The sequence below is a fragment of the Saccostrea cucullata genome, unplaced genomic scaffold, assembly GCF_032062105.1.
Source record: "Saccostrea cucullata isolate Sc308-1 unplaced genomic scaffold, CSIRO_AGI_Scuc_v1 ctg2369, whole genome shotgun sequence".
Classification (NCBI taxonomy): domain Eukaryota; kingdom Metazoa; phylum Mollusca; class Bivalvia; order Ostreida; family Ostreidae; genus Saccostrea; species Saccostrea cuccullata.
In genome coordinates, this window is record NW_026936147.1 from 17,629 (window position 1) to 33,573 (window position 15,945).

The 15,945-nt window shown below is 33.8% G+C and overlaps 1 protein-coding gene across 1 annotated transcript in view; it reads right to left on the reverse strand.

The window, feature by feature from the left end:
- LOC134244870 (scavenger receptor cysteine-rich type 1 protein M160-like) overlaps window positions 1–15,945 on the reverse strand; it is a 40,597-nt gene that overhangs the window by 9,017 nt on the left and 15,635 nt on the right. The window contains exons 8-9 of the mRNA XM_062727112.1: window positions 9,311–9,461; window positions 6,138–6,301 (exon numbers count right to left, since the gene is read on the reverse strand). Of these exons, the coding sequence (XP_062583096.1) occupies window positions 6,138–6,301; window positions 9,311–9,461 (315 nt within the window). The remainder of the gene's footprint in view (window positions 1–6,137; window positions 6,302–9,310; window positions 9,462–15,945) is intronic.

Sequence of the window (15,945 nt, forward strand, 5' to 3'; positions counted from 1 at the left end):
TTATCGACACGATAGCACTTATACGTCTCTTTGAACAATGGTGTACTAGGCCGATGTATTATAAGTTGATATAAGGCTTCATAAAGCAAATTTTGTAAATGTGAGCATAACAAGAGGCCCACGGTCCTTATAGGTCACCTGAGCATTATGCAACAACTTTCCAGTGACTGAATTTGATTCATGTTTTAAGCCAGATGCTATGGCATTCACAATTTTGAAAGAGGCACCATTGATCATCATAACAATACACTTAGCAGTTGCTTAGTTTGTTTACTTAATGCCCATACCCAGGGTAGGGGAGCAAAAAATGAATTTCAACTAATCAGTAATATTCAGCAATAATCAGAAGTGCCCCTACCACACATGAACCCCAGACCCTTAGGCCTTGATATTTGATTAATACCAAGGAGCAGATTTCAAACCATTCATTCATTTTCAGTATATTAGTAGAGCCCTCCCTCCTCTTCTATGGTACCCCTGACCCTGGGGCCTTGAAATTCACAATTCTGGAAGATTAGGGCCCTTGTCCATCATAACTATATATGTAGTTCATCTGCTTAATACCCTGGAACAGAGAAGAAAATTTTCAAAGACTTAATGTATTTTCACTATATAATCAATAGAGCCCCGCCCTGACACCAGAATCCCTGACCCTGGGGCCATAAAATATATAATTTCGGAAGAGGCATTCCTGCTCATCATAACTATGTACTTAGTTTATTTAATTCCTAAGAGCAGAGAAGATTTTTGAAGAATTCATGTATTTTCACTATATAATCAATAGAGCCCCGCCCTAACACCAGAACCCCTGACCCTGGGGCCATAAAATTCATAATTTTGGTAGAGGCACTCTTGCTCATCATAACTATGTATTTAGTTGGTTTATTTAATACCCAGGAGCAGAGAAGAAGATTTTTAAAGAAATAATGCATTTTCACTACCTAATTATTTTGCCCCGTCCTAGCACTACAACCCCTGACCCCAGGGCCACGAATTTCACAATTTTGGTAGAGGACTCAATGCTGATTACAATCATGCAAACAGCTTGACTGCTCGATGTCCAGGAGTAAAGAAGAAGATTTTTTAAGATTGCATTAATTTTAGTGGTTTTGGCCCCACCCCTCAGGCCCCAGGGGGGCAGTGATCATGAAATTCACAATTTTTGTTCCCCTTTACCCATGGATGCTCTGTGCCAAATTTGGTTGAAATTGGTTCAGTGGTTGCAGAGAAGAAGCTGAAAATGTTCAAATGTTAACGCACAACGCACGACGACGGACGAAAACGGATAGCAATAGGTCACCTGAGTTTACTCAGGTGACCTAAAAATGAAAGATTATACATCATTTTAAATATTTCTTTTACAAATTGTAAAAAAGAATTGAAAATAAGTTTCCAAGGCACAATTCAAGTTGCCTTTAATTTTCAACACAGCTAGGTATTTGTAGTAGCCCACAATGCATTGCGGCTAATTCAGCAGTAGGTAAAGTAAACATATTACAGTAGCTAATTTACATGCAAATTTATTCTGACGTCAGAAAATCTAGTGGTCTCGACCTGTTCAATATAGCCAGTCGTTGACCACTGTTGTAAAAATGGTTGGGAAACGGGTTGAGAATATTGAAGAAATTAGAGCTTATATAAAAGTTCGCACAAAACTCGGTAATTCGGTAAAGCAGATTTTTACTGAATTGGGGTCAGTTTATGGGTCTGATAAGGTATCTTATGAGACAGTTCGTAGGTGGAGACAGAAATTTCTGACTGGCACAGAGTCCGTCAAAGATGCAGCAAAATCGGGTCGACCTGAGACTGTATCAGGCAAGACAAATGTCTCAGAAGTTAAGGAAATAATTGAAAGTGATGGCAGGTACACGATTCGTGATATTGCCAAAGCTGTTGGCATATCGCTATCGCGGGTGCATTTCATTTTGAAGCGTATTTTGAAACTACGAAAGATTTCTGCCAGATGGATACCCCATATATTGACAGATGACCAAAAAACGTACGAATGCAAACCGGTAAGCAACTGCTAAAAATGTATCCAAACTTCAATCAAAGACAATTTGCAAACATAGTTACTAGTGACGAAACATGGGTTCACTATTTCGAACCAGTAAGAAAAGTTTTAAACAACTTGTGGATAACCAAACACGGAGAAGGCCTGTAGTTGCCAAAAGGACAATGAGCACAAAAAAGAAGGTCCTTTATTGCATATTCTTCTCTTGTGATGGTTTAGCCGTACAAATTCCGGTTCCGAAGGGCAAAAGTGTTACAGGTCGGTATTATCGAGATGTTGTACTGAAAAAGCTCAAGAAATATTATCTGAAACGACGTCCTGTGTCGGGATTTAGGCATGTTCGCCTTCTTCATGATAATGCTCCATCACATACATCTGATCTTGTGAAGCAATTTTTGAAGTCTGAGAAGGTTACCGTCTTGCCACACCCACCATACTCTCCGGATTTAGCACCATGCGACTTTTTCCTTTTTCCAAAACTTAATTAAAAAGTTCTTATCTGGTCGTCGATACAAGTCCCGACAGGCCCTTGGCTCAGCCGTCAGTCAGTGCCTCAGAGGTATACCTAAATCAGCGTACCGTGACGCATTTCATGAATGGATTCAGAGATTAAATTTGTGTATTTCAAATCACGGAGAATACTTTGAAGGGATGTAATGTCCATTTGACTATTTGAATCGAATGCTTTTGAGATATTGTACAATACACAATACATATCGAACAACCCTTGTAGCTCAGACATAAGAATTAAACTGCAAGAAAAGACTGCACAATATAAGTGCCGGAAAAACAAGGGTTATATCTACCGTTTCGTTGTTTCGTGTATGTCAAGGACACACACCTTTAATTTTTAACTACATGTAAAACTTGTAAACAACATTCAACTAGAGCATGCAAAGGTGAGAAATATGTTCTAACAACTTTTTTTTTAAAAATTACATCAAAATTTTTGGTCAACGTATATTCATTCGTAGATACTTGAGACTAGGTAACTACAGAAACATATTCAACTTTTCTGTGCACGTGTACAGGGAGGATGAAGTAAGAAGTACCAGGGTATTTTGCAATATTTTCGTTACGGGGCATACTGAAATTATTTTTACTTTTATTTTTTCTCCATAAAAATAGAATTTTGAGATTCTGAAATCCGTAATTTTCTTAAACCTTATATCTATAAACAAAATTCTACATTTGTCAATTTTCCCTTTCTGCGTCACGGTGTTACTTTAAACAAATATTTTTCAATCATATCAATCTTTGTAAATGTTCATGAGAAAAATTTTTGCTTGAGAATTAAATTGAAAGAGGAATGAGATATTTGCTTAATTGGGGTAATCGTTCACGTGATATGACAGTTTGTGCACGTACGCTACCTAATGCATTATGTAAGCGACATATTTTCTAAAGTGCGGGATTTTCGAAAGGTTTAAATTGTTGAAGAGTTTCATATCGTTTTCGTTGATGGTATATTTAAGGAATCACTGTCTAGTTTTGAGAGTATGCCAGGGCATCAACAATAGTGGGAAACATGGGATAATTTGCATAACGGGTATTTCCATTTCATTGTGAAATAAAATTGTAGACATAGACATTAAGAATGTAGACTAATCAATTTAAATTACACGAGGACTTCCATGCCAATTTCAATAGTCCTCGCACACTGACGTCAAACACAAAGGCTGTCGCACGAGATTTACATGCATATTTGGCCTCCTTAGCGTCAGACACAGAGACAGATGCGCACGAGATTTGCATGCGTATTAGGCCTCCTTAGTTGCTGACCTATTGACCTGCCTAATTTACATTCCTGCAGAATTATCATGAAATCAACTCCGCTTACTTTCAAAGGGTTATTATAGAGAGAAAAAATTAGAAATGGAAATATTAGTGGTTATATTCTCTGCTTTGAATTTTAGCAAATTTAAAAATAGTTCAGTGAATTGGAATTTTAAGTACTAAATTAAATATGCGTTATGCTTGAAGTCGCTTGACAATGTACGTGTACTAGATTTTTTGCGTGTAGTTGGCGATAAAACTGTTGAAAACTATTTAGAATGTTTATAAATATATTATTCTAACTATTCTAGGACTAAATTTTTAAATCATGAGAGAAAAATGCTTTTAGAAAAGAAAAAATATGCGAGAATTCCAAGGAAATATAATATATTAAATTCGAAAATCATAACATATCTGCATAAGTATGTTAAATGATTACTTGGTATTCTGAAATTCTTGACATAGACCATGTAAGAAAGTTCAGCATAACATTCAAATTAAAAAGAAATTCAGAGAAATTTTAATTTACCATAAAATTATTTCTTGGCATGTAAATTAGGTCTAATGACTTAGTTGTCTTTTTAAGAAGCTGACACTTTGAAAAAGAGTAGCGAAAATTAATTTTTCCTTTCTAATACAGTAAATAATTTTGAACAAAAATCCTTATGATGATTAATATTTTGAGTAAAAGAGATGTTAAAACAAAAAGTTCTTAAAGCAATTCTATTTGGTTAATATTTTTATTAATTTTTTTTTTTTAAATTTTGATGACTGTGATAAAGTTTTATATTCTATAAAACAGGTAATATGAAACAAATAAATATTAGATAAATAAAAATAGAAATTCCATGTTAACACTTTCATATTGATAACTTATACCGTTGATTGACCAATCAATTTATCATCGAAAATTTTTATGCTTATATTTTCAGATCAAATGTTAAACAAAATGCCAAAGCCATGTTTTTTTTTCTTCAAATTTTGTTCTCAAGAGACTTCTCAACTTGGATTATTCTTGCATGTGTTCTCAGAGCACTTTACAGTATATTATGCGTGCACGTGCATTTCTGTAACAAGTGTCTATAACAAATGCAGGCTCTCAGGGGTGCTGGGAAATAAAACTCGTTCATATTAATATATTATTTTTAAAAAGACAACATAGAAAATGTTCATTTAATAATCTTTCTTTTTAAAACACATTATTTTCAGGTATAGTTATTTAGTCTTTGTTTTAAAACTTTCTGTTCAGAATGAAGAGCCCACTATGCACAAGTCATACAGACCTGAATACTAGTATATCATGATTTCTCAAGCAATTATATCCTTTTGGCCAAACCTGGAACTAGAACTACACTGTAAACCCATCCATGTCCCAAAAAATTAGATAATTATCAATTTCATGCAGCTGTTTTCCTAGAGGACCAAAAAAAAAAAATTTACTGGTAGATAAAGGCAGGTAGCATCATTTTTAAAAGAAGAAATAAAAGGTATATTGTCAAAATCCGAGCGAGAATCCTATTCCTCGGGTACAGGTGGCTTCCAACTTACGATCACATTTCGATTTTTATTAATACTGTTTTTACATTGCCAAATTACTGTAAATGTAATATGCTACAGCAAAAGGAAGGGTACAATCTAATTAAAGATTAACCATCAATTCATTTGTAAATCTGTCGTTCGTTACAAATGTCCGGTAAATTAATGGATAGCAAAATGAAAAGTCTAGGCCCTAATTGAGTTTTTGATTGCAAAGAGTTTATCAACCTTTCAACGTACATTTTTCATGATAAAAGTTTTTGTTTGAGAAATGCTGAAGCTCCTAACTACCCCAATACTATGTGCCTGTATTAATCAGCAAAATCACTCAAAGTGTACTATCATAATAAATAGCAGTGAAACTCTCAAAGTTCATGATTTACACAAGACAAAATTGCCAACGCACCACCTAAGAAAATTAATATTTTACTTTTAAAAAACTGTTTATGAAGTATTTGATATATAAATGTGTTACTTTGAATAAAAAAAATAAGGCATATTAATGTCAAACCTTATACATGCAGTCTTTACTTTAGTATTAAAGGCCTACATTGTACTGACATTGACTATTGTCCTAATCTGAAAAAAAAACACTCAGGACGATTGTTTAGTCTTGTGTCTTTTTGGATTTGGCCAGTCTTTTTTTGAATAAGCATTATATCACATCATGTTTATGAGCTTTTGAAACTACTTTAATGTGAGGCTGAAAGCGATACACGAACCGTACAAACCGAAATTAAAATATTTTGAAAATACATCTGGATTAATGTAACAAAAGGCTCGTTGTTATATGCAACAAAAACATATTTACCCGCACAAATGACAGCAGCAGCTTGCGGAGGGTTTCTTATACCAGATACAATCAATTTGCAGTCAAACAGAGTTTCTTCGGTGCCATTACAAATCGCTCTAGAAAGCAGCTGATCAGAACTTCCTTGGTGAAATATCCCTGTATTAATAGCAAATCCAAAGCGACTGAAAAGAAGATTATGAAATAGATTTATAAAATTAAATATATTATTGATAAAGATGACACTTTTAGCATACACTGTACACATGAACTTGGCTTTGAATTGATGACTATTCATCAAACAGCAGTTTTTAGTTTATAGGTGTGCTAGACATGATCCGTTCCTGCATAGTTTAGCATTTCCATCATATTATAGAAAGCAAATTTTGAACCACTCATACAGTCTTCTTTACAGTGTGATACTGATTAAAACACCTTAATCCTCATATTTAAATATGAAATTTATATTTCAATGTTGCAACAATGTACACATTAAGCCAAACAGTAAACACTACTTATTTGCATACAAGAAATATCCGGAAAGAACAAGGTTCACTTTTGCCTTATTTGGCCCTGTGGATTTCTGAAAACCTGAAAATACTTAGTTGTAGTTAGCAATGCATTGAATATCACTTAGATCCTTGGTGACTGCGTATCTATCAAAAAAGACGTAATTTTCTGACTAGTCAATGTATTATGCCGTCACAAAATACGTCAATTTCCTCATTATCTGAAAAAGTCTACAAAAACGGCCAATTTTTAAAGATATTTTTCTATATTAAATATATATCGCAACCTCTGATCTAAAATATGCAACTAGTAAATGATAGAACTTTTACTGAGGATTTAAAGACAAGTTTTATTTTTTAGATCAGAGAGTGCACTCATATTATTTTCCTTCACTGAAAGTGCTCAATTATACCTGTTTACCTAAAAATTCAAGAACATTGCAATTTCAAAAAGCAAGTTCTCCAAGACCTGGACTTTTAGGAGAAAATATTTAATAGGATATGAAAGCACTAAGTCTCTATTTTATTTTAATGCTTTAAATGGAAAATCAAGTGTTGATCAATTAATTGGTATATCTACACCATTTTATGCATAAAGAGAATCGACTTCTTTCACAGGGTTTTTAGGTCATCTGAGTAAACTCAGGTGACCTATTACTATCTGTTTTCGTCCGTCGTGCATCATGTGTTAACATTTTTAGCTTCTTCTCTGAAACCTCTGAACCAATTTCAACCATTTTTGGCATATAGCATCTGTGGGTGAAAGGGAACAAAATTGTGAATTTCGTGGTCCCTGCCTCCCTGGGGCCTGGGGGGTGGGGCAAAAACCACTAAAATTAGTGCAATCTTTAACTAGAGGCCCATGGGCCTTATAGGTCACCTGAGCATTATGCAACAACTTTCCAGTTATTGAATTTGATTCATGTCCTTAGCCAAAGATGCTAAGGCATTCACAATTTTGAAAGAGGAACCATTGATCATCATAACAATACACTTAACAGTTGCTTAGCTTGGTTACGTAATACCCATAGGCAGGGTAGGGGAACAAAAATGCATTTCAACTAATTAGTAATATTCAGCAATAATCAGTAGTGCCCCCAACACTGTGACATAAACCCTTGACCCTAGGTCCACACATTGCACAAATTTTAAAAAAGCACCCTTAAAATTGCCTATCAAAAAATAAATAAATGTTTGATTAATACAAAGGAGCAGATTTCAAACAATTCATTTTCAGTATATAAGTAGAGCCCCCCCCCCGTACCCCTGACCCTGGGGCCTCGAAATTCACAATTCTGCAAGATTAGGGCCCTTGCTCATCATAGCTATATAGGTAGTTCATCTGCTTCATACCCAGAGACAGAGAAATTTTTTTTCAAAGATTTAATGTATTTTCACTATGTAATCAATAGAGCCCCGCCCTAACCCCTGACCCTGGGGCCATAAAATTAATAATTTTGGAAGTGGCATTCTTGCTCATCATAACTGCACTTAGTTAGTTTATTTAATACCTAGGAGCAGAGAAGAAGATTTTCAAAGAATTCATGTATTTTCACTATATAATCAATAGAGCCCCCCCCCCCCCAACACCAGAACTTCTAACCGTGGGGCCATAAAATTCATAATTTTGGTAGAGGCACTCTTGCTCATCATAACTATGTACTTAGTTGGTTTATTTAATACCCAGGAGCAGAGAAGATTTTCTAAGAAAAAATGCATTTTCACTATATACTTATTTAGCCCCGCCCTAACACTAGAACCTCTGACCCCCAGGGACATGAATTTCACAATTTTGGTAGAGGACTCAATGCTGATTACAATCATGCAAACAGTTTGACTGCTTGATGTGCAGGAATAAGATGGGTAATAAGCAGATGAACTATTTACATAGTTATGATTGGCTCTTCCTCCAGAATTTTGAATTTCAAGGCCCCTCGGTCAGGGATACCAACGGGGGGGGGGGGGGGATCTCTACTTATATACTGAAAATGAATTGTTTGAAATCTGCTCCTTAGTATCAATCAAACATTTTTGATAAGCAAATGTGCCTTTTCAAAAATTGTGCAATGTGTAGACCTAGGATCAGGGGTTCATGTGTGGTAGGAGCACTCCTGATTATCGCTGAATATTACTGATTAGTTTACATACATTTTTGTTCCCCTACCCTGCTTATCGGTATTAAGTAAACAAACTTAACAATTGCTAAGGTATTGTTATGATTAGCAATGGTGCCTCTTTCGAAATTGTGAATGCAACAGCATCTAGCTTAAAACATGAACCAAATTCAATCGATTGAAGGTTGTTGCATGATGCTCAGGTGACCAATAAGGCCCATGGGCCTCTTGTTTAGAAATAGCAAATTGTCATCGTCGCGACCCTTCTTCAGTGTATAATTAATTCTAATATTATTTTCCTCTTGCAAAAATTAATCGTACCAGTAGATTTGAAACCGATTAATAAATTTATTGCAATTAATGCATAAAGTTGGCTTATTTAAAAAAAAAATAAATACAAATGTTTAATTCGTTTATGTCCTTCCTTCCTTACTTCAGATATCCTTTTCCTGCATGAACGAATGTGAAGAATATCTCCCTACTTAAGTCAACAAATTTATAGGAAATACTTGTCAATAACTAAATTCAATGAGATCTGGAAAATGTCATTATGTACAATCGAATCTGCTACCTCGGTTTTTGTAAGTATCTGCACACCGACTTTGCTGCCTTGTTATCCCAGTGAGCTGGATCTATTGTTCCCCATCGCTCCGCCAAGAAGACTTCAACGACACCCTGTGCAGTGCTATTTCCAACAAGTCTCATCGTAAATTTGTCCCTTTCTGCAATAAAAAATGCAATATATATCCCCAGTAACCCAAACTCTGTAACTATAAGCGGAAAACACAAACTTCAAATTATATTTTGATTTATTTCTTGTTACATGTAGATATGATTTACAATGGTCTTGCTGTTTAAATTCCCGACGACGTTAAAGGATTTACCCTATATTTTCATTTGTTAGACTTTGATCGTCAATTGTGGCCCCACCCTAACCCTGAGGGGTCATAATTTGACCAAAATTGAATCTAAACCACCCGAGGATCCTTCCATATAAATAGGACCAATCAAAGCTTTGCTGTTTTTGAAGAGAATATTTTTTAACATTTTTTTCTACATTCTCCTATGATAAATTTGATCCTTCATTATGGCTCCATCCTTACGCTGGGGTGTTACAACGCACTTTGAAAAAAATTTTCAAAGTGCGTTAAACTTGGGACCAAATCAACACACTTTGAAAAAATAAAATTTTATTTCAAAGTGCGTTAATATCGACCATATCAACGCACTTTGAAAAAATGTGTATGACCTGCTCAATATTCTTGCAAATCTTAGGTATGATAAATAATTGAACCTGTTTGATAACTCTTTGGTGATGAGGTCACTTCAGGATGTGAGAGTGAGCGATTTTAATTTTTCCATACTTTGAAAATTCTTTCTCTCTTAAATATTTTTCTGTACTTAATTTTTCCATTTTGCAAGCATTTTATGTAAAATAAAATTTACGAGGGCTGTCCAAAAAGTTCGTGGACAATGACGTTTTTGTGAAAATAAATGGTTCAATATGCATCTATTGTATATCAAAATATTTCTTTTGAAAAAACAAGCCAGAATGATTTAATTTTTATTGATGGAACGTAATATTTTTGTGAAAATAGGGGTCTTTAAGGATCGCAGATAGTGCGCACGGACCAAGGTTAAATTTGAAATTCAGTTTACTGTAGATGAACAGCTTTTCCTTGAAACACTCTTAATGGAAATTAGAGACAAAACCATCTCTTTTTCCAGTTTTGTAAAGAAAAAAAGTAATGAGATAGAAAACCAGTTAATTTCTGAAATTGAAACTTTGGAAAAAGACTACAATAACAAGAGGCCCATGGGCCTTATAGGTCACCTGAGCATTATGCAACAACTTTCCAGTGATTGAATTTGATTCATGTTTTAAGCCAGATGCTATGGCATTCACAATTTTGAAAGAGGCACCATTGATCATTAAACCAATACACTTAGCAGTTGCTTAGTTTGTTTACTTAATGCCCATACCCAGGGTAGGGAGCAAAAAATGCATTTCAACTAATCAGTAATATTCAGCAATAATCAGTAGTGCCCCTACCACACATGAACCCCTGACCCTTAGGCCTTGATATTTGATTAATACCAAGGAGCAGATTTCAAACCATTCATTCATTTTCAGTATATAAGTAGAGCCCCCCTCTTCTATGGTACCCCTGACACTGGGGCATTGAAATTCACAATTCTGGAAGATTAGGGCCCTTGTCCATCATAACTATATAGGTAGTTCATCTGCTTAATACCCAGGAGAAGAGAAGAAAATTTTCAAAGACTAAATGTATTTTCACTATATAATCAATATAGCCCCGCCCTGACATCAGAACTCCTGACCCTGGGGCCATAAAATTCACAATTTTGGTAGAGGCACTCTTGCTCATCATAACTACTAGTATGTACTTAGTTTGTTTATTTAATACCCAAAAGCAGAGAAGAAGATTTTCAAAGAAATAATGCATTTTCACTATATAATCTATATAGCCCCGCCCTAACACCAGAACCCCATGCCCCTGGGCCCATAAAATTCACAATTTTGGTAGAGGCACTCTTGCTCACCATAATAATGTACTTAGTTAGTTTATTTAATACCCAGGAGCAGAGAAGAAGATTTTCAAAGAATTCATGTATTTTCACTATAAAATCAATAGAGCCCCACCCTAACACCAGAACCCCTGACCCTGGGGCCATAAAATTCACAATTTTGGTAGAGGCACTCTTGCTCATCATAACTATGTACTTAGTTAGTTTATTTAATACCCAGGAGCAGAGAAGAAGATTTTCAAAGAATTCATGTATTTTCACTATAAAATCAATACAGCCCCGTCTTAACACCAGAACCCCTGACCCTGGGGCCATAAAATTCACAATTTTGGTAGAGGCACTCTTGCTCAACATAACTATGTACTTAGTTTGTTTATTTAATACCCAGGAGCAGAGAAGAAGATTTTCAAAGAATTCATGTATTTTCACTTTATAATCAATAGAGCCCCGCCCTAACACCAGATCCCCTGACCCTGGGGCCATAAAATTCACAATTTTGGTAGAGGCACTCTTGCTCATCATAACTATGTATTTAGTTGGTTTATTTAATACCCAGGAGCAGAGATTTTCAAAGAAATAATGCATTTATACTACCTAATTATTTAGCCCCGCCCTAGCACTAGAACCCCTGACCCCAGGGCCATGATTTTCACAATTTTGGTAGAGAACGCATTGCTTATTACAATCATGCAAACAGTTTGACAGCTTGATGTTCAGGAGTAAAGAAGAAGATTTTTAAAGATTGCATTAATTTTAGTGGTTTTGGCCCAACCCCTCAGGCCCCAGGGGGGCAGGGATCATGAAATTCACAATTTTTGTTTCCCTTCACCCATAAATGCTTTGTGCCAAATTTGGTTGAAATTGGTTCAGTGGTTGCAGAGAAGAAGCTGAAATTGTTCAAATGTTAACGCACGACGCACGACGACGGACGAAAAAAGATAGCAATAGGTCACCTGAGTTTACTCAGGTGACCTAAAAATATACAAACAATAAAGGATAAAAAAAGGAATTGGAAAATATAAGAGAACATAAACTTATGGGAAATATTATAAGGTCTAGATTTAAATGGATGAATGAAGTAGAAAAACCTACTAATTACTTTCTAAACCTTGAGAACAGACACTATACAAATAAAATAATCCCTAAATTGATTAAAGATGAATCAATAGATTCCGAAATAACAAATCAGAAAGATATTCTTCTTGAAATTGAAAAATATTATAAAACACTTTATGAGGCTAATTCTGAGATGACAGATATTGATCTAAGTGATCATACTTTGGACATTGCTGCAGAAAAACTTAGTGATGCACAAAAGAATAGTCTTGAAGGGGAGATAACTTTAAATGAAGCATTACTGGTTTTGAAAAACATGTCAAATAATAAAAGTCCTGGAAGCGATGGTTTTAAAACAGAATTCTTCAAAGTTTTCTGGAAACAGCTAGGAATTTTCATAGTAAGATCAATAAATTATGCTTACAAAAAAGGAGAGCTTTCTGTAACACAAAAACAGGGAATTATTACTTGTATACCTAAAGAAGGAAAAAGTAAATTTTTAATAAAAAAAAATTGGCGCCCAATATCTTTATTAAACGTTGTTTATAAAATAGCTTCTGGCTGTATAGCAAGTCGAATGAAAAATATCTTGAATTCAATTATAAGTTCAGACCAGTCAGGTTTTGTACCGGGAAGACACATAGGAGAAAAAACCAGGTTAATTTATGATCTAATGCATTATACAGAAGAAAGAACTATCCCTGGAATGTTGTTAATGATTGATTTTGAAAAAGCATTTGACACAGTGTCATGGAATTTAATTGATAAAGCCCTAAAATTCTTTAATTTTGGTCCTTTTCTGAGGAGATGGATTTTATTATTTTATTGTAATATTGTGTCAGCAATTAATCAAGCAGGCCACCTGTCTAATTTCTTTAAACTAGGCCGTGGTTGTCGCCAGAGTGATCCAATTTCTACATATATATTTTTGCTATGTGCAGAAATATTAGCTTTAAAAATAAAAAATAATAAAATATTAAAGGGATTAAAATTAATGGGGAGGAATACCTAATGTCTCAATATGCGGATGACACACTAGTTATATTAGATGGAACAGAACAATCCTTAAGAAATTGCATTGAAGAAATAGATAAATTTTATAAATTATCTGGACTTAACATTAATCTCCCTAAAACACAAATAGTCTGGATAGGAAGTAAAAAAATATTCAAATGAAAAACTACTTAATGAAATGAACTTTCAATGGACAACACAATTTAAAGTACTAGGTATTTATTTTGATGTTGACTTAACTAGAGTTCCAAAACTCAACTATGACAAGAAATTGGTCAAATTAAGAATATAATACTACAGTGGAGTAAAAGACGTACTACTCCTTTGGGTAGGATTTCACTGATAAAATCACTATTAATACCACAATTAAACCATCTTTTTATTGCTTTACCTTCACCTTCTGAACATTTTGTTAAAAATCTAAATTGTGTTCTATTTAATTTTCTTTGGAAATCAAAAGTGGACAAGATAAAAAGAAAACAAATTACTCATGATTACAAGAGTGGAGGATTGAATATGATTGACTCAAATAACTACATTAAGAGCTTAAAATCATCTTGGATTAAAAAACTACTCAACGGGCAGGATTTTAAATGGAGATCACTGGTTCAAAAATCTTTTAATATCAAAAAGCTATGTGATATTGGTTCATATTATATTGAAATAATATTACAAAGTATAACTAATGACTTTTGGAAAGATACTTTAATTGCTTTCAAAAATATAGAAGACAAAATGAAAATAGGGTCATGGGAAGATTTTATCACTCAACCATTATGGTACAATAAAAAACTTAAAATTGACAATAAGCCCATTTTTTACCACAAATGGTTTATGAATGATGTATTTATCTCAGATTTGTTAGATGAAACAGGATCTTTTTTAGAATTAGAGGATCTAAATATAGAAACCAACTTTTTATCATATGCAAGTTTACAGAAAGCAATAAAAGAAGCGATGGCTGTAGAAAAAGTAAACAAAGAAAGATTAAACCCAAGGCCCATTCTACCTTTTTATTTAAAATTATTCTATGTAAAAAAGGAACAAAAGCTATGTATAAAATTTTGAATACAGAACACATAGTACCTTTTTCAAAAGTAAAATGGAGTAAACATTTTGAAATTCAAGATTCCCTATGGGAAATGATATACAATATTCCTTTTCAATGTACAAAAAGTTCTAAATTGCAATGGCTGCAATTCAGAATAAATCAGCATATTTTGGTTACAAATAAAACGTTTTATAAAATAGGTTTGAAGGATACTAAACTATGTACAATGTAGCTTCTGTGAGACATGTAAGGAAACAATTTTTCATATTATATGGGAATGCAAGAAGGTTCAGGAGCTTTTACATAGTTTTACTATTCTCTGTGAAGCTCATAATATAGAGTTTCCAAACGATAGTGCTAATTTCATTTTTTGTAAATCCTAAACCCAACAATAGTGAATTAAATACAATATTTTATGTATTAAATCATTTATATATAGAAATAAATGTCGAAATGAGGTTTTTAGATTACAAGCATTACGTGGAGATATTAAAACATTAATATCTACAATGAAATATAGTGCAACAAAGAATAATCAAATTAATGAATTTAACACTAAATGGAAAGACTGGCTTTCACTCATGTAGACCCTGAAACCAGACACCTAGAGACCTTTTGCAATGCTTGGACATAAATATGCCACAACTTTACTCCTATGAACATGCTCTTGTTTCTTTACCATTTCTCAACCCCCTTTTTCTTTCTCTCTTCCTTTCTTTCTCTTTCCCCTATTCAATTGTCACTATTATATTTTTTTGTATTTGTTTATTATATGTATTAATGATGTATTGATATTGTAAACACAATGATGTGACAATTGATATTAATAAAAGAAAAAAAGGGGGGGGGGGTAAATTGGCGTAAACTCTGATATAAAGTGTTCTGAAGGAAATGATTGTTTTCTATATAAAACCGGTTAAAAATGAATAAAATTTATATACCACAAATAAAGAGGCTATAATCATTTTATGATATCTTAAGTATCGCTTACTATATAGACAGTACAAATACTAAACAAAAACCCTAACAAATATTGTCAAAACTCGACAAAAAAGCGACGTTGGCCGTCCGCACGGGGCAGCGTCCGATCAAAAAAAGTTTTAATACGGTTGAAACGATGTAAGAGACAAAATATTTGTTAAAGCAACTCAAAGTTATGGAAATATGTATAGTGTATTGATTTAAGATTGGTATAAATTATACGATTTTTCTACGGTGTGTACAAATCTAAAGAAAAAAACAAGAATTCAAACAAACATGTAATTTACTGAAAATGGAGATTTTCTATTCATGACGTTGTTATAAATCTAGTGCAGCGTCGGACTTGGCTGTGCAGTTTGTGTATACAAACTGTTTATTTTTATGCCGCTCGTAAATTTTTGTCCATTGTTTTGAATTTTAAAAATTAAATAAATTATAATCTATACTTAAAAATTGTTGCTAAAACTTGGAAGTGCGTTGCGCCTTATAAAGGAAATGTACTGTGTGTCCATGAACGTGTGTTAAGCTTAAATCCAAATGTTTGACGTTATAAT